A 19,573-nucleotide genomic window follows, 5' to 3' on the forward strand; every position below is an offset into this window, starting at 1 on the left:
CATGATCCAGCAGTTCCACTTCAGGATATATACCCAGAAGAACTGAAAGCAGAGTCTTGAATAGGTATTTATGTACCCATATTTGTAGCAGCAATGTTCACAGTAACCAGAATGTGGAAGCAATCCAAGTGTCCATCAACAGATGAATGAATAAACATTGTGGTATATCCTTATGATGGATTATTAACCTTAAAAAGGAAGGAAATCCTTACATATGCTACAACATGGATGAACCTCTAGGACATCATGCTAAGTGAAACTATCCAGTCACAGAAAGAAACATACCATGATTCTGCCTATATATAAGGTACCTAAAGTAGTTAGTATCATAATTACAGAAAGTGGTTGCTGGGTGAGGTAGAAATGGGGTGTTGTTTAATAGGTACAGAGTTTCAGTGATGAAAAGAATTCGGGGGATGGATAACAGTGATGGATGCACAGCAATGTGAATATAAGTAACTCTCCTGCACTGTACACTTAAAAATGGTAAATTTTATATTATGTCTATTTTACCACAACTAAAGAGAAAACTTAAAAGAATAAAGGCTCTGGACATAAGTGTTTAGTCTTTTCCTCCACTTACAAGTGGAGGCCACTTTGGGAAAGTGGCTTGATTTCTGTGACCCTCTCTTTCCTCAGTCTTAACTGGGAATACTAACAATACTTGCTTCCTAAAACATGTATGACTATTGAATATGATAATGCATATAATATACTTAGTACATTTCCTAACACCTACTACGTGTTCATTAAATGTAAGCTACTACTGCTGCTGCTTTTAGATGGCAACAAGGACGAAAACTCATTGTCCCCACACATGAGACTTGCATGAGGCCCTGGTACTGGGCCTTGCTCAGAATTCTCAGAACAGAGCAGAAGGTAGCCCTCCTGTTCTCACTGCTTATTGCCCTCCTGCTGCTTCTTTGCCATGACAGCTTCCTGGACTCCATTGAAAACAGCACATGAAGGAAGATGATAACAAAGTGGGAAAAACAGAAATGCCAACCTTCCATCATCAACACATACCTTACCTTCCTTGATTTAATTACTGTCATCATTGTGCAATACTAGATAGATATGTTGACAAATAGCTGTTATCTCTTTAGGGAGGTCAGTTATTTTGAACACCAACTTCCTAGGATTTTCCATATGTTGGTTTTTATTTTTGTAAACAGCTTGTAACTCCTAAGATATATTGGCCTTATTTTTAGCTTGCTTCTATTGGTTTTACTTATAGAATTAAAACTAAATCTACATAATGTTCAAAATATTCCATCAGGTCAGGAAAGAAACTGATGAACTCACTGTTTGGAGATAAGAACAACTGAATATTTACTTTTTAAAACATGTATCTATCAACTGCCTCCTTGTCAAAACTAGGAAATTTAGAGCTCAGTCGGGTAAGGGAAGAGAAATATGAACATAAAGACGCACAGTACTGTATGGATTATGTTACACACCATAAAATATGTCCATTTTCTATGAGAATTCAAAGAAAGGAGCTTCCTTTTATCTGGGGCGGGATAAAGGAAGCAGGCCCTTTTCAAGGGCTTAAGCTCAGTGCCTAGTACAAAATACACACTTGGTACATATTTTGAATGTTGAATTAGAAAAATGCTTCATAGAAAAGGTGGAATTTGAACTCAGTCCTAAAGTTCAGATGTGATTTGGATCTGTGAAGATACAGAAGGGTATTCTTGGCAAAGGGAAAGCATGATAAAGGGCAGGGTAGTGAAGAGAGCAAGGGGACAAAGGGGAATGAGTTTGAATGAAGACTGAGATGCAAGAAAAAGAATCACAGGAGTTCAGCTTTGAAAGTTAGGTTGGAGCCAATTCATAGAAGACCTTAAATAGTATTCTAAGGAATCTGGTCTAAGTAAGTGTACAGAGGGAAGCCCTTGAAGTTTGTGGAGCAAGAGAGTTAAGTTATTAAAGCTTATGAAGGGTGATTTGATCACACATGTTCAGAAGGAATTAAGAACAGAAGGTAAGACTGGATGAAGGGAGACCGACTGGGGAGATATTGCAAGCATCCAAGGCCAGAGGTGATGCGGGCCTACGTGAGACAGTGGCAGTGGGAATGGAGATTAGATTTAAATTCCAGAGATATCTAGGTTACTAATTAGATGTTGGAGGAAAGGTTGAGGTCAAAGATAATTGCAGGTTTTGAGTGATATGTGGGTAGCCAAAAAGATGAGGATGTTATCTTTCAGGAGGTGCATATTTCTATAAGAAGATGCTGAGTTTCCCATCAGGCAACTTGAGTTCAAAGGGCTGGCCAGATTTCCAGATGGAGAGAATTGATTAAACTACTTAACTAAGGGTGGGTTTCTATTGATCAAATGAACTAACTTTGGAGCCTTATGGTCACGTTGGATCACTTCTTTGGGACTCATTAGGACTGGGGAACTGCACTATATGTACTTCTTATGGTTTTAGGGGAGATTGTACTTCACACTGCTTGTGCTTTTGTTGCGTTATAAACACTCCCAGTAGACCTAGCTGTCCTATAGGATGTGACTTCCTGGGATTGACTACAGCTTCTAGACATAGCCTGAATTGTTCACAGCATCTTCTAGTAGCCTGGATGGGGATCAAAATAGAAACAATGTTGTAGTCACTAAATGTGTTAAACTAATGGCTATATAATTAATATGGAGTTAATGATGCCTCCCATAGTTGTAGGAATCTGATTTGCTTCTCACCCATCACAGCTTCTTTAGTAGTAGTGTTATTAAACACTAAATACTGTTCAGGGACCTACTCTTCATTTTGAGGCTATTTTGACATTTGTGTATAGCAGTAGCAGTAGCAGCATTGTACTATCAGGGCCTCCCAGGTGGCGCTAGTGGTAAAGAAGTTGCCTGCCAATGCAGGAGACACGAGAGATGCGGGCTTGATCCCTGGGTCAGGAAGATTCCCTGGAGGAGGGCATGGCAACCCACTCCAGTACTCTTGCCTGGAGAATCCCATGGGTAGAGGAGCCTGGAGGGCTACAGTGCATAGGGTCCCAGAGAGTCAGACACGACTGAAGTGACAGTGCACAAACATACATTTATGCCATATCCAGATGCATGCTCTTATCTTTAGGCACAAAATAGCCCTTTTCTTGTTGATAGACTGTCAGCAGTCAACGCAGTGACAACCTGCCTGGTACAAATTCAAGGCTTTATTAGCAATTAATTTGATTTTTACAATATATTCATTGATTTAAGAGACATTAAAACTTGAAAATGTTACCTGAATAGTTCACTGTTTTTGAGCTCAGTGGAAAATAAAAGGAATTTTTAAAATCTCGTGGTGCTTATATCCTGACCTCAATTTATCTCTGAGTGTCGGCAGGTCCTGGCCATCAAACTGCAGACAGTTCTGCTAACGTGTAAAAAATGAAATTCCCTCCTATCCCTTCATGCTTAAATATCTCCCTTTTCTCATTTCTGAAGAAAAACAATGAAGAGTTAATACCTGGTCTTTGTTTTTATCCTAAGAGTACAAAAACAGCATCAGAGCCTCCTTTGGCTCCTCCTGTGTCTGAAGAAGAAGATGAAGAAGAGGAAGAAGAAGAAGATGACAATGAGCCCCCACCAGTCATTGCACCAAGACCAGAGCATACAAAATCAGTAAGTCCCAAGTGACTGTTGCCAAATGATTCAACAGATGTCCTTTGAAACAATCCTAGAGTTCGAAACTAGTTGATGACCCAGTATCTATTGAGCATGTGTGTTCCCAGAACTAGAATGAGTGAGTGAAAGTCGCTCAGTCATGTCCAACTCTTTGTGACCCCATGGACTATACAGTCCATGGAATTCTCCAGGCCAGAATACTGGAGTAGGTAGTCTTTACCTTTTCCAGGGGATCTTCCCAACTCAGGAATCGAATCCAGGTTTCCTGCAGTGATAGCTCTGTTGGTAAAGAATCTGCCTATGATGCAGGAGACCTGGGTTCGATTCCTGGGTCGGGAAGATCCCCTGGAGAAGGGATAGGCTACCCACTCTGTTATTCTTGGACTTCCCTTGTGGCTCACCTGGTAAAGAGCTAGAATATAATACAAATTTGGTTGGGGCTACTGTTTGGAGATTCAGATTAGCACATGACAGTGAGAGAATAATACCAAACAATATATAAATAAGTGCTAAATTTTAAAACCATGACAGAAGTTAAGCTAGAGAATGAAATCCATGGGAATCAGGTAGGAAGTATTGCATCAGCAAAGGAACCAAGACCACAGTTAGCACAGCATGTTTGGGGACCTCAAAGACTAGCTCCTGAGAGCTTTCAAGGGCAGTATACTTGAAGCAATGTAAAGTTCTTTTTTTGATAGAAATCAGTTGTCTTTAAAAGCTTATTAAAGGCTGAGGGGCAGGGCGGAGGGAGGGATGAACAGGTGGAGCACAGAAGATTTTTAGGGCAGAGAAAATATTCTGTATGCTACCGTAATGATGGATGCATGTCATTACGTTGTTGTTTAGTCACTCAGTCATGGCGGACTCTTTTGCAACCCCATGGACTGTAGGCTGCCAGGCTCCTCTGTGGGATTTTCCAGGCAAGAATACTGGAGTAGGTTGCCATTTCCTTCTCCAGGGGATCCTTCTGACCCAGGGATTAAACCTGCGTCTCTTGCATTGGCAGGTGAATTCTTTCCACTGAGCCACCAGGGAAGCCCACATATCATTATACACTCATCCAAACCCATAGAGCATACAACATTAAGAGTGAACCATATGGTTGTTGGATTGAAAGTGATGAAAAATAGGGTCCTTGAATATCATAATTCTATCGATCCAGTCTGTGTGTGGCCAAAAATATAGTAGCCCAGTGCTACCTTTATTATAGTTTGCTCTTCTGGTTCCTCCTGCTTGACTTCTGTAGGTAAATACAGTTTGGCAAATACCTCTACAGAAATTGATAGTCCTGGAGGCTGCCATCTCATATACAAGATGATGGGATACAGAGAAGACATTTCTGGAAAGAAAGAATCAAGGGGGAAGTCAAACATAAATTTTGAGAATTAGAAGAGAGCAAGTATACTCAGACCCTAAAACTTTAGGAAGATGATGTAATTATCTAGAGTTATACAACTATTTAGTTACAGAATTTTCACTAGTATCTGTTTCACCCACACTCAGTTAGTGATTTTAGATTCAAGGGACATTGAATTTATTGTTGTTCAGTGGCTAAGTCATGTCTGACTCTTTGCAACTGCATGGACTGCAGCACGCCAGGCTTCCCTGTACTTCATTATCTCCCAGAATTTGCTCAAATTCATGTCCATTGAGTCAGTAATTGAATATATTAATGATCTACAGAAACTGATACTTCTGGAGTCGCAATTGTAAAGGATACATTTAATAATTATGAAAGTACGTGATAATAAATCATTGTGTGTGTGTTTTTAAAAAAGAGTGAACCACATGTGAACTGCAGACTTTCAGTGATTCTGATGTGCCAATATTGGTTCATCAATTGACTTTAACTTGTAACAAAACTTTTTGTCTTTAAGATCTACACTCGTTCCGTGGTTGAATCAATTGCTTCACCAGCAGCACCAAATAAAGAGGTCACACCACCTTCTGCTGAGAACGCCAATTCCAGTACTTTGTATAGAAACACAGATCGGCAAAGGAAAAAATCCAAAATGACAGATGAGGAGATCCTAGAGAAGCTAAGTGAGTTTTTTTTCTGCCATCATCCGTTTCTTCATGGGAGCGTTTCTCATAAACCACTTTGAGTGGGAATTAAACCTTTAAAATTTGAACCTGCTTGCAGGCTCCCTGACGTCATGAGATAAACAGTTTGAGGTGCACTGTGTATTTTAAATCTCTACCCCCCCTTACTCCTAATTACACAGAAACCAAATATTTTCATTTGAAAAAAATCAATTTAGGGGAAAACTTCAATAAATGAATTAAGTAGTAAGTTTTATTTTAAGATTATACCTCCTCCAAAGAGATGAAGCAGTCTGATAAAAAATATCCTATGATCATACCCTAAGGGCACCCACCTGATCAATCATGATAGATAATTCAACCTCAGAATCCAACACCGTCAATCAAAATGGGCAGCCACAATAAAATAGCCCTTTCTCTTAATTTAAGAACATTGCTATATGGACAGGAAGTCAGGGCAAGCAAGTGCTTTCAACCGCCTTCTTGCAGTGTTATTAGCATACACAGATGCTCAATTTTACAAAACACTCCTTTTCCAGTTACCTTCCTGGGTCAGAGAGATTTAAAAAAAATTCTCTGTTGAAAAGAGCCAAAGTTCTGTGAAGCATGCTCATTAAACTCATACTCCAAAAGCATCTAACAGATTGCAAGTTTTCTGCACTTTGTGCCCTCAGTCTAACTCCTACTCATCCTTCAAATCTCAGCTCAAAAGATGCCTCCTCAGGAAAGCTGTCCTTGTCTCTCTCAGTATGAGTTGAGGGATCTTTTTACTGCCTTTATCATGTGATGGTTTGATAGCATCACCGACTCAATGGACATGAGTTTGAGTCAACTCCAGGAGTTGGTGAATGACAGGGAAGCCTGACATGCTGCAGTCCATGGGGTCTCAAAGAGTCAGACACAATTTAGTGACTGAACTTTGAACTACTGTAGCAAATAATCCCACTGTACTTGTCTGTCTTCTTCACTAGACCAGGAGCTCTTTAAAGACGAGATGGTGTCTTCTTTTCCCACATGTCCAGCTCTAATAAAGTGCCTGGTACATAAAAGGACTTATTGGATGCTTTTTGATTGAATGGGTGAAAAAATGAGCAAACAAGTGCCTCTTCACTAGGTTTCTACTTGTCTGTTCTATGCCAGAGTCCTTTGGAGGAAACAGTCAAAAAATAATTTCCTGATATTAAGAAGCTTACAATTTTACTTGTAAGATAAGGTTTAATAGTGTGACACAATTAGAGAATAGGACACCATCTTGTTCATGCAACAGTTCTTCTAAAGGAACTCAGAAAAGGAAGAGAGCGGTGCAGGCTATAGGCCACAGGAAGACTCTGAGAGGTGGCCATTTTGCCCTCCAGGGGACATTTGGCAGTATCTGGAGACATGTTTATTCTCACAGCACAGGGAATGCCACTTGCATCTAGGGCATAGAGGCTAAGGATGCTTCGAAACACTGAAATGCAAAGGATAGGCCTCCTTCCTTTCTTTTCTGCAGTAGAGAATTATTCAGCCCCAAATGTCAACAGTGCTGATGTTGAAACAATCTGAGACAGAGGTATTTGGGAAGGCTAAGTTTCAGGTTACAGTAGTCAGTAAGCGCTCAGAACTGGAATTGAGGGTTTAGCCAACTGACTTTACTGTATATGATTAAATATGCCTCTTTAGTGCTGATACCAACTATTTCCTGAATAAAAGCAGAAATAATTCCTATTTACCAAGTGCCTTCTCTGCTGGCCACTTTACATACATTATCGAGTTTAATGTTCACCGTAATTCCTTGTGGTAGATTTTCCTACCCTCATTTTACAGATCAGTGAAAGTAAGCCTCAAAAAGCTAAAGTTACCAGATCACCAAACTAATGTGTGACGTAGCCAGAGTTGAAATTCAAATCTCTTTGCCTTTGAAGCTTGTATTATTTCCATTATTCAGTTTGCTTCTGCATGTGCTGGCTGTCTGTTTGTGTAAAAGGGATGAATAAAGGAAAGAATTGCCTGGATAATTTTAGTTCAAGTATTAGAATACTTAATGCCTTAGTTTTCTTTATTTTACACGTCCTATTATATCAGATTTTAAAAATATAACAGCCTTGCTTTAGTAAAAATGATTATTTGATACCTATTACAAATCTCAATAGATTTATTATAATGTAGGCACAGCCCATGCCAAAGTGGACTCCACTATAAGTGGGGAAAGTGGGAAGGGTGGCCTCACCTTCAGTCTCAGGAATCTGATTACTGTGAGGTGGGTAGCCCAGACCACAGAGCTGTCAGGCTGTTCTTCCATGCAGATAGCAATTGTGAGGGCCAGCCCTTGGGATCATTCATTAGTGGCTGAAATGAACAGATCATCTTTCAGTTTTACACAGATGGATAGCCTGGGTCTGGCTTGTTCATTGTGGTCTGGTCTGAATCTGGTGGAAAATAAAGAAACCCCTACATTTTACTGAATTTTTTCAAAAGGTGCTGACTGTCAGCAAAATTGTGCAATCCTAGAAATTGGTTTCGGACTTCCCTCCTTTGGGCCCGGCAAACACCTCCTTCTTTTGCCACTGCCCCCCCCAGCTGAAATTCCCCACAGAAAATTCTTTCTCTTAATTTACCCTCAAATAGTGCCAATATGAGTTTAGAGAGTACTTTTTTTTTTTTGGTTGTTTGCAGAAATCAGAATGTTCGTTATGCCAAAGAGAAAATCTTTTCATGGTTGGACAACTTAGTTTATTTGATATGTAGGACAATACATTGATTGACTTTTCTGTCACTGAAACCACATCATGAGCCCCATTTTTAAATGCTAATCTTTAGTGATTTCTTAAATCCTTGTCCTTTAAAGTGAATGGTTTGTTTCTCATTTAGGAAATTGCTCTGGTTGGAAGTTTTTCTGGTATTGCTATCATTTTTTCCTTTTGACTTTGAGTGGCTGATTTTCGTCACTTTTTGCCTATTGTGTCACATTGTTTTTTAAATCCTATCTTTAGTATAATTTATGAATACAAATTATTATGGCTCTGATTAAAGAGGTCACTGTTAAAGCTTGTTTTGTAATTCAGAATTGTAAACGAGGTTTCCTGTTCACTTGCTTTGCATCAGTAGATGGCAGCACACACTCTCCTGTGACTGGTAATGGACGTGAGGGTGCCATTTTATTTGAATAGCAGTTAAATTCAGAAGCAGGAGCACATCAAAATGGTCGTCTTTTGGTAATTCTTATGGGACTTCCCTGATGGCTCAGCTGGTAAAGAACCCTCCTGACAATGCAGGAGATCTAAGAGATGTGTGTTCAATCCCTGGGATCCCCTGGAGAAGGAAATGACAATCTACTCCACTATTCTTGGCTGGGAAATCCCATGGACAGGGGAGCCTGGTGGGCTGCAGTCCATGGGGTCGCAAAAGAGTCAGACATGATTGAGCTTGTGCACACATATGCACACAGTCCTTATGAAAGGGTTCATTCCCAGTTTTTGTTATTGTTGTTTTTATCCTGTATACCACAGAAATGAAAGTTGAATCATTTACTACCATAAAACCTCGTTAACTAATGCCTGCCAATTGGATTTGGTCATAATTCAGAAAGTGGCTTGGGCTGAAGCTTACTTACTTTTGTTCCATCTAGGGAAAACAGTTTGCTCAGCAACTTATAGTAGCAACTTATAACTTTCTTAGAAGACTTTAAACTATTAATAAAACTATGGTTTGAAGTGACTTTAAAATCATTTCATTAAAAAAATTAAGTTCCAGGTCGTTACTAACCATTAATAACTAGCTCGAATAAGAGTAGTTCACAGTGTTATAGAAATCTGGGAGGCAATTTGGAAAATGAAATAGCAACTCAGGAATCATTCAATTGGTGATAGATATAACTCAAGTAAAATACATCTCTGTCTTAAAATATGGGGCATTTACAAAATGAAATTCCTAATTTTATTTGCTTTTAATTCAACAGATATTTATTGAGTAACCGATGTATTCCACACACAGCTTTATATGCAGAAGCACTGGGGATACAGAGATGCCTAAGACATGGCTCCTGTCCTTACGACACAATCTATAAGGGGACGTCAAATGCATAGATACAGATAGAAGGATGGTGGATTAAGTACAAAGAAGGAGAGCGAGAACAAAAGCAAGAAAAAAGCAGAAGTGTCAGAAAGAGAGAGAGAGAGAAGGTGCGATAGTAATACAGAGAAGTTACTAACTTTATTCCAAAAAATCAAGGAAGACTTCCTCGAAGAGGCTTAACTGAAGCTGAGTTGAAGGATGCATAAGCACTTGCCAGGAAGAAAACTTAGAAGGACATTCTAGGCAGAGATTGCACACAAAGGAGGTAGAAAGGCATGTGCTTGGGAATGTTGACACAGTCAGTACCACCTGAATCTAGAGTTGATGGTAGATGTTGATACTAGAGTTTTAAGAGAAGAAGCCAAGTCACGTAGCAGGATCTGATCATGAGCTGCAAGTTGTTCATTTTGGTGAGAGCATAAAGTTCTAGTGGGGAAGATGAGATGGAGAATGATGAAGGAGCCAGATATGAAGGACCTTGGATTCCATGCCAAGGAGTTTGAGCTTTACCCTGGAGGTGTTGGGGAAGCCTCCAGGAACCCTGAACCGGAGAATCACATAATCAGGTCTGTACTTAGAGCATCCTGCTAGAGGTGTGGAGCCTAGATTGAAGTGGGTGGAGGGTGAAAATTTTGAGTCCAGTTAGGAGGCTGTTGGAATAGTTCAGACAAAAAATGATGAGGGCCCAAATAGAACAGTAGTAATGAGGAAATGATCGATTCAAAAGTTATCTAGGAGGTAAACAGAGATAGGCCCAGGACTCAGTAGAAAATTCCATGTGGGGGTGAAGGTAAGGGATGAGTCAAGGTGATTACCAGATCTCTGACTTGGGCTCCTGATTCGTGGGATGGTCGTACCATCAACTGAGATTTTGAATACAAGAGGAAAAAACTTAAAATAACTCGCATATGGTAAGTCTTCTTTAACCTAACTGGAACATGGACTTACTTGTCTTACAGAAAAACCAACAACAACAGAAACCTAACCACCATGGATGAACAACCCATGAGTGAAACATTTAATTTATTATTTTTTCAAGTATACTCTGTACTGGTAATTCTGAATTAAATTGTTTACTAGCCCAGAAAGTAGATTATGTCTAAATTAGTACAAAGTTTAACTCTGGAATACATATTTTCTTGTTCACATTCATTTGGTTAACGGATTCAGTGGAAGCCATTGTTCTGGGCACTGAAGTTACCAGAAAGAAAAGACAACATTCTGGCCCTCAGAAAGAAGCATGTGTGGGGCTTCCCAGATGGTGCTAGTGGTAAAGAACCCTCCTGCCAATGCAGGAGATGTAAGAGAAGCGGGTTTGATTTCCTGGGTAGGGAAGATCCCTTAGAGGAGGGCATGGCAACCCACTCCAGTATTCTTGCCAGGAGAATCCCAGGGACAGAGGAGGGGCCTGGCAGGCTACAGTCCAAGGGGTCACACAGAGCCATACACAACTGAAACGACTTAGCACGCACGCAAGTCTCATTAGAAGGATCAGAGAAGAATTCACAAGGGATGACTTGATGTTATACTTACATAATAAATAGGAATTCATGGGATTGATAAGAAAGGGAAAGAGGGAGCATGTCCAAAGACCAGAACCTTGGATAGTGATGGTGTTGCTAGGATATAAAGTAGGAAGGTTGGAGAGGAGAGGAATAATATAAGGTTAGACTTGATTGGGTAGGAGCTAGATGCTGCTCAATGGTAAAGGGCCTCCTATGCCAGACAAAAAATTTGAACTTGATCCTGTACTAAGGAGGAACTTTTGAGGATTTATGGATAATGGAGTGAAATCACTCTGAAATAGGCTGACCTTACATCTCAGTTTACCCAGGATAGTCTTGGTTTATGAATTATATGGTTACCCTAATCCAGAGGCATTGTGGAAAAGGAATTAGAGAAGGCAGAGTTTAGAGTTAGGTAATGACTAGCACAAATGTTTGAACAGTAGTTATTGAGGGCCTAAAGAATGGCAGTGGCCATGGGCATGAAGAGGAGAAAATGGATAGGAGTGACAATTAGCAGATAGACTCCATAATTAGATCATGTGTATAAATCTGATTTTTACTGATTCCACATTTCTTTGAATAGGGGCCATGTTAGTAAGATATAACTTAAAGGTAATGATACTGATTTTTAAGATAATTTAAAAGTACTGATACTGAGGTTTAGGGAGAAAAAGGAGAGCTGAAAGTATTCAAATGATTCCCTTCAAAGTTGTCCTCTTGCGAACTTATTCCCATGATGCTGCTATGGCACAGACTTTTCCTGTACCTATTTGAGCATTGCATTGAAGAGTCACTGTCACTTCCTTTAGATTCATTCTGAGTAATGACAAGTATTGATCCTCTGAGTAGTAGATTTGATATTTTGAACTTGTAAAACCAGTATTTTTTCCCAGAGCCAAATAGGATAAATGAATGGTTTTCTTGTGTGGTTTGTCAACTTATTCCACAATGTTTGAAACAAAAACAGTAAATAGATAAGTGCTTGCCCGGGGATGAATTGGTAAGCAAAGCGGGAACCCAGAGTGACTGCTAACCCATACAAGATTTCTTTTTAGGGTGATAAAAATGTTCTAAAATCAGATTATGGTAAAATTTAGTAAATTTGCACAAGCCTAAAGGTTTACTCAAAGCCATTTAATTGTGCACTTTAAATGAGTGAACTTGATGGTATGGAAATCATATCTCAGTTAAACTATTAACAATGTTTTGAATGCTAGCAGGGTCCTAGGTTCAAGGATATGTGGAGATTTTTAGGATTTTATTTTATAATTATACAGTTTTTTAATTGAAATATAATTGTCTTACAATATTATATTACTTTCAGGTGTCTGGGAATGTATGTTTTTTAAAAAAAACAACAAGCCTCATTACTAAACTGTGTTCTTTATTAGACATTGCCCTTAGTGTAGTACTGGGTACATATTAATTGCTCAAGAGATATTTATCCAGCAGAACTGAATGTGCTGCAGAATTGAATGTACTCAACTTCACTGTAATTCAGAGAAGATAGTGATTTTATTAAATACTGTGTTCAAGTCCTTAGATGTTTTTATCTCCTAATCTACAGTATCCTTTTATGAGAACTTTTTTATAAATGTTGGGTTATGATTAGTTCTTTTTGTTTCCCAAACATCATCAATTTTGAGTATAAGCATCTGGGTTATTACTACTAGTTTAATATATTACTGTTTATTACTTTAATAAAATATGTCATTATCCATATAAATTTTAGAAACCACATGAGAATGTTTCTCTAACATTTTGTCACTGGCTCTAGCATCTTAAATTTTAGTATTAAATAGAGACAAATCAATCAATTTAAATGTCTCTCTCTCTCTTTCTCCCCTCCCTCCCCTCAGGAAGCATTGTGAGTGTTGGTGACCCAAAGAAAAAATACACAAGATTTGAAAAAATAGGTCAAGGGTAAGTGATTATATATATGAAAGCCGTGTGTGCATGTGTGCATGCACATTAGCTTATATGAAAATTCCTGCCCCCTCTACATCTGTATGGATGTTTTGCTTAAGATCCTGTTTCATTGTCAAACTGTAAAGTGACAGGTGGTGGGGACGGTCCTTATTGAATGATCCAGAGGTGGGCAGAGTTGACGGACTGAGTAAAGAAGAAATAGATTAGTAATCCCTGAATGGGATGGAGTCCATCATTTTCACCTAGTATGCTTATAAGAATGGAGATTCCCAGGCCGTGCTGCCAGAGATTTGGTTCAGAAGTCTGGAGTGGGGCCTAGTAACCTGAACTTTGGAACCATTTCCTCAAATAATCCTGACCCATCAGCTAGGCCTGGAAACCAGGGGGTTAGATCATTCACTGGAGCTAAAGGTGAGAGTCACCAGTTCTACAAGTCAGCTGTAAATAGACATGTTTCTCAAGCCTCGATGTAAAACTAAGCAGGAGTGTCTGAGTAGGCAACAGGGTTTGAAATAGGAAAATGTTTTGTTTAAAGAGAAATAAAGCATTCTAAAGGCATGTCCTTAAAGGGGAAATGAGACAAGATATTGGGCTGGCCAACAGGTTCGTTTGGGTTTTTGGTAAGATGTTACACAAAATTCTGAACAAATTTTTTGGCCAATCCAATATTTGGGTATACCAACTCCTGTATGCCGGGAACCAAGATGGCACCCCAGAGGTCTCCTGACTGAGACCAGGGCTGGGAAGAAAGGGATACAGCTGATGTACCTGCAAAATTGTGCTATCCCCTCAGCTAATGGAGTCTGTTTTCAGGTAAGAGAATGTAGGATTTCTTCAGCCACCTCACTGCTTTTCCTGGGATTCTTAGATTCAGAAAATTATATATTGTATATAAGTTGGACTATTTTTTGTGACTTTTATATTTTATTTCTTTCTTCCCCTACCCTGCCCAACTTTTGTACTAACATGTCTTTTGAAATTGCCAACTTATGTTGGGAGATGAGGGAAAGGATTCATTAGACATTTTGACTAGAGGGTAAGAGGGACACTCGGGGATTGTGCCTGGTGGGAATCAAGGTGAGAAGACCCTAAGAGGAAGGCAGAAACTCAGGGAGAAATATATGGTAGTGTCTTCTTCATAATGGTGATGCATTTGAACGTTCTAGGAGAGTAAAATATATACCTGTTTGTGCTCTTGCTTCATTCCTCATCATTTGATTTCACTGGTATTCTCACTCACTCATTTAAAAAAAAAAAGTTTTGTGGTGTCTAAAGGTCCCCTAAAACTTAACAAGTCAAATAGTATTTCTACCCATTGCTCTAGGACAGTGCTATCCAGTAGAACTTTTCAGGATGGTAGAGATGGTCTACATCTGCATGGTAACCACTAACATTTGGCTGTATAAAAGTGAAAGTCACTCAGTCGTGCCCAACTCTTTGCAACCCCATGGACTATACAGTCCATGGAATTCTCCAGGCCAGAATGCTGGAGTGGGTAGCCTTTCCCTTCTTCAGGGGATCTTCCCAACCCAGAGATCGAACCCAGATCTCCCACATTGCAGGTGGATTCTTTATCAGCTGACCCACAAGGGAAGCCCAAGAATATTGGAGTGGGTAGCCTATCCCTTCTCCAGCACATCTTCCCAACCCAGGAATCAAACTGGGGTCTCCTGCATTGCAGGCAGATTCGTTACCAACTGAGCTATCAGGGAAGCTATAGAGCACTTCAAATGTGTCTAGACTAGATGAGAGCTATTTATTTGCGTGAATTTATTTGTTTACACATTTATTGAATACCAACTATGTACCAGGCACTATGCTAAGTGCAGGAGAAACAGAGCTTGCTAATGACAGTGTGAGCTCTCAAGGAACTTGTAAACTATAGTGATGAATGCTTGAACAGGCTAAATAGGATACCTTGGGTGACATGCCTACTCAATTCACCAAAGTGTAGGGCAGGATTGGCTTCTGTAGCCATTATTCCCCACCTGGAGTTTTCCTCCTTAGCTTCTAGTGAACTGGTTGTTTAAGTTAGGAAGCTATGCCTTCTCAAGTCCATGTATCAGTACAAACCTTAACTCACTTTCTTTCTGTCCAAAAGTTTAAAAACACAATATTATGTACTAAGGGAACTTGAAAGGGAAAAGTTACCTTTTAGATTTTATTTCAGTTGAATTGGGTCTTTGATGGAGCTAACATTGCAATGGATACACAATCCATAGAGAAATAGCATTCCAGATCTTTGCTGTCCAGTATGGTAGCCATGTGGCTATTGAGCCCCTGAAATGTAACTAGTCCAAATTGAGATATACTGTAATTATAAAATAGGCACCTGATTTCAAAAAGTTACTATGAAATAAATGATGCAAAATACCATAGTAATAAGGTTTATATTGATTATATGTTGAATTGGTATTTTAATACGTGTTAAGTAAAATATGTTATTAATACTAATGTCACCTTTAAGCTTTTTTAAATATAGTTTCTCCCCAAATTTAAAATATGGCACACGTTAATATGTTTAATGGACAACACTGCCCTAGTTGTAGGTTTAAATGGGAGCTTTCTATTTGTTCATAAAGTGTTTTCTTCAGAGTTGTCTTTTGGGGCATGAAAGATGTTATAATTTTGTTTTGATTGCTTATACTCACTAAGATCCAACTGAGCCAAAAACATCACTGAATTTAGAAAAGAAAAAAGTAAGAGATGGTTTCAAATATCTCCCAGATACCAGGTAATGAAGCAAGACTGATTTCTCCAGGAACAAAGATTAGGCTGCCAAGCTATTTTGCATACCAAAGAGATTTCCCCTCCTGGATGGTATTTGTGCTTCTAACCTCTGAAAGTACAAAAGGAGTTCTCTATTTCTGCATACCTTTGTAGAGCTTTTGCAATCTAAAATGAAAAATCAAAGCAGAAATCCTGCTTGCCACTGCAGAAAGATTTGTTTTAACATCCCAACAAGTTCATCATTTCAAGAATGATGAAACTGGCAGATAGTTCACTCACAGACCACATTCAGCTTTTAAATAAACCCTTAGAGGGTAGGGAGTCTTTTTTTTTGGGGGGGGTAGTTCTCAATTTACCTAATTTTATTACACTTATATTTGATTAGGCTTCATAGTTTAAATATTAATTTTCTCTAACCAGCATTATTTTACAGGGAGGAGTTGAATTGCCCCAAGCTATTTGGTTTTGCATTTTCTATTGTCTAAATATTGATGGTTCCCCAAAACCTATCACTTTCTCTGCATTCTTTTTATTAATTTTAATTTTTAATTGGAGGATAATTGCTTAACAAAGATGTGTTGGTTTCTGCCATACAACAACGTAAATCAGTCATAAGTACATATATATGTATGTATCTCCCTTCTCTCATGAGCCTCCCTCCTTCCCTCCCCCCAGGACTCTTTTTGATTTATCCTTTTTATAGCCTTTTATTGTCTAGCACAGTCCTTTTGTACTTAGCAAATCCCCTTAAAACAGTTTTAATCAACAGCCAGAGTTCATTTGGCCAAGCTCAGAGATTTATATAGCTTCCCCTGTCTGCTTTCCCCATTTCTCTGCATCCGTTTTTGCCACAGTAAATATTTGTTGAACTAATAAAAATGTTTGTATTTCTAGCTGTCCCTTTCTTCTGTCCTGTCTTTTCCTGAGTATATGCAGGTCTTTCTAGCTCCTTCTGTCTCTCTCTTTTTTTTCCAGTGTGTCTTCAACTGTTTCTCATAATGACTAGATCAGCTCACATTCTCCTTTGGCTGTTTGTGTATGTCACATGTCTGTCTCTTTTATCCATGTTAGCTTCACCTTCTGCCCATTTTCACATACACACCCAACTAAAATGGTCATCATATAAAATCAAGATGTATTTACATAGCTATTAAAGATGTAAGCTAGTAACTTAAATCTATTTATTTACTCTAACTCTGTCATTTATTTAGTAAACTCTTTTTTTTTCATTTTTGAGTAGATTTTTGCTCTCAATTTTAAAGGGAATGAGCAAAATATTGATGTATTTCTCTCTAGACCAGGAAAAAAACACTTAAATTAAATTTCCTTTTATTTAAATTGCTCTCAATGGATTTTCCCATGAAATATTGACCCAAGTTAGATAAACTAGATTCTACTCTCAATATATGGGCTTCCTTGGTGGCTCAGTGGTAAAGAATCTGCCTACAACTCAGGAGATGCAGGTTCGATCCCTGGTTGGGAAGATCCCCTGGAGAAGGAAATGGCAACGCACTGCAGTATTCTTGCCTGCGAAATCCCATGGACAGAGGAACCTGGCAGGCTACAGTCCTTGGTATCGCAAAGAGTCAAACATGACTGAGAGACTAAACAACAATTATCAATGTATAGAGTTTTTATTTTCTTTTCAAACTTATAGAGTTTGGGTTTTTTAAAAAATTGTTTTGCTTTACCTACTATGATGGTAACATTCAAACCTGTGTCAGTAACCATTTAGTGCTAGAAATAATCAGCCCCAGTATTCCATTTTTAGCTCCCTAGAGAACAACAACTTACTATTGGGAGCCAGATTTGAGAGGAACCTCTCCATTAATCACCCTCATCTACTTGGAAAATGAACATTTTTCCAGTATGGGTTCCTGCTCTCCCAGCATTCAGGCCTGGAGCCAGAGTATTGGACTTCATCTCTCATAAATCAAATTCAGAATTGCATGTTTAATCATTTGAGGCCATAGCTGTGACTTGAAGGCTAAAAATGACATTATTTTATCAGATTTGCTGTGAAAAGTATGCTATAAGTGGCCACCAAATCTAAGTATTTAGAGCAGATGTATGTATAGTTTAAAAAGAAACAGAAAACAGGACTCCGTTCCGTTCTGTCACTCAGTCGTGTCCAACTCTTTGCGACCCTGTGGACTGTAGCCTACCAGGCTTCTCCGTCCATGGGATTTTCCAGGCAAGAATACTGAAGTGGGTTACTGTTTCCTTCTCCAGGGGATCTTCCCGACCCAGGGATCGAACCCAGGTCTCCTGCATTGGAGGCAGATGCTTTAACCTCTGAGCCACCAGGGAATACCCCACAAATTATCATTAACTTGACAATATGAGTTTCTCAGAAATTTATCTGGTGGAGATTTAAGCATCTTCACTCTCCAGGATAGTTATAGAAAAGAACTTGTCTAATAAATGAGGTAGGGTGAGACACTGGAATTAAATATTGATTTTCAGTCAACAGCCGGTATTGGCTCACCTGTGTAACTCCTGAATAAGCAGTAGCTGTGCAACAGAGGGCTGAATTTGTGAACACGACAGCTGTATGAACAGATTTCTCATTAATATATCTGAATTCATTTTAAGGTCTTTCCTTAAATGAGAGTGCACTGAAAATAAACCTTTTTTCTCTTTCAAGTTTCTGTTTGTTTTCTCTTCAGCATTTTAATAGAAAAATATTTTTCAGGAAGCAGCTTAGAGGAAATGGTTTGGATCCAGTTTAACAAATAACGTATTTCATTCAGCAAACTTTTGTCAAGGGTCTACTATGTGGAATGCAGAGGAGTAGTTAAGAACTAGGTTCTAGGAGTCAGCAGAGACCTTACTAGCTCTCAGAACATTTAACACAGAGAAATGGAGAGTTGTATTAAGAAATAAGCTGGACCTCCTCACTTGCAGATGCATCTACTTTCCCCCATCTTTATCCACACACTCTTCTTTTCCTCACTGTCATCTCCCTCACAAATCGCTCTCTGGCTGTTGCAGCCCTAACATCTTTCCTATGTCCTTCTGAATCCTACAGCTTAGATCTGCACGGGCGCGTCTACACCACTTATATCTTAGCTTGTCTAGACATATAAAATTGGTTGAAATTCTGAAATCCATGGTGAAATAAAGGGAGACTATTTGGAAAGTTTGAAGAGAAAGAAAGCCCAGATTCTGAAGTCAGAAGGCTGTGGGCAAGGTATTTAGTTTAAGCACCAGTTCTCTCAGTCATAGTAGGCAGAATTCACATACCTTATAAAGTTGTGAGAAATGAATGACAGAATATATTTAAAGTGCTTTGCACAGTATGTAGCACATAGTGAAGGGGTCCAGAAATGATAGTTATTTTTAGGGGTAAAAGTCACACCCACAGTTAGCAAAATACAGTAATTATTGTAAATAATTCCTAAGAGCTATGAGGACAGGGAGAAGGGGACAAATGGTTTATAGTCAGGGGACAGGTATGATGAAGAGCTCTTCGAGGAGGATGTGATTGAATATTGGGATTTAACAAGTAGAGATTATACCAAGTTTCAGTTGAAGAAAACCAAGTGAACACCTGCTTCAGACTGTAGGTTTCATTCATTTTGATATCCCTAGGACCTGCAATAATATCTGGCATAGAGTAAATATTCAGCAAGTTTTGGATGAATACATACTGAAAAGACTAGAATAATTAAATCAAGAATTCCA

The 19,573-nt window shown here is 38.9% G+C and overlaps 1 protein-coding gene across 4 annotated transcripts in view; it reads left to right on the forward strand.

Moving 5' to 3' along the window:
- PAK3 (p21 (RAC1) activated kinase 3) overlaps nt 1-19,573 on the forward strand; it is a 125,573-nt gene that overhangs the window by 59,791 nt on the left and 46,209 nt on the right. For all 4 annotated transcript variants that reach the window (XM_088833931.1, XM_055393940.2, XM_055393938.2 and 1 more), the window contains 3 exons: nt 3,489-3,620; nt 5,501-5,666; nt 13,087-13,150. In XM_088833931.1, the coding sequence (XP_088690057.1) occupies nt 3,489-3,620; nt 5,501-5,666; nt 13,087-13,150 (362 nt within the window). The remainder of the gene's footprint in view (nt 1-3,488; nt 3,621-5,500; nt 5,667-13,086; nt 13,151-19,573) is intronic.

This window comes from Moschus berezovskii, chromosome X, assembly GCF_049115385.1.
Source record: "Moschus berezovskii isolate FMDL1 chromosome X, NW_MosBer_1.0, whole genome shotgun sequence".
Lineage (NCBI taxonomy): Eukaryota > Metazoa > Chordata > Mammalia > Artiodactyla > Moschidae > Moschus > Moschus berezovskii.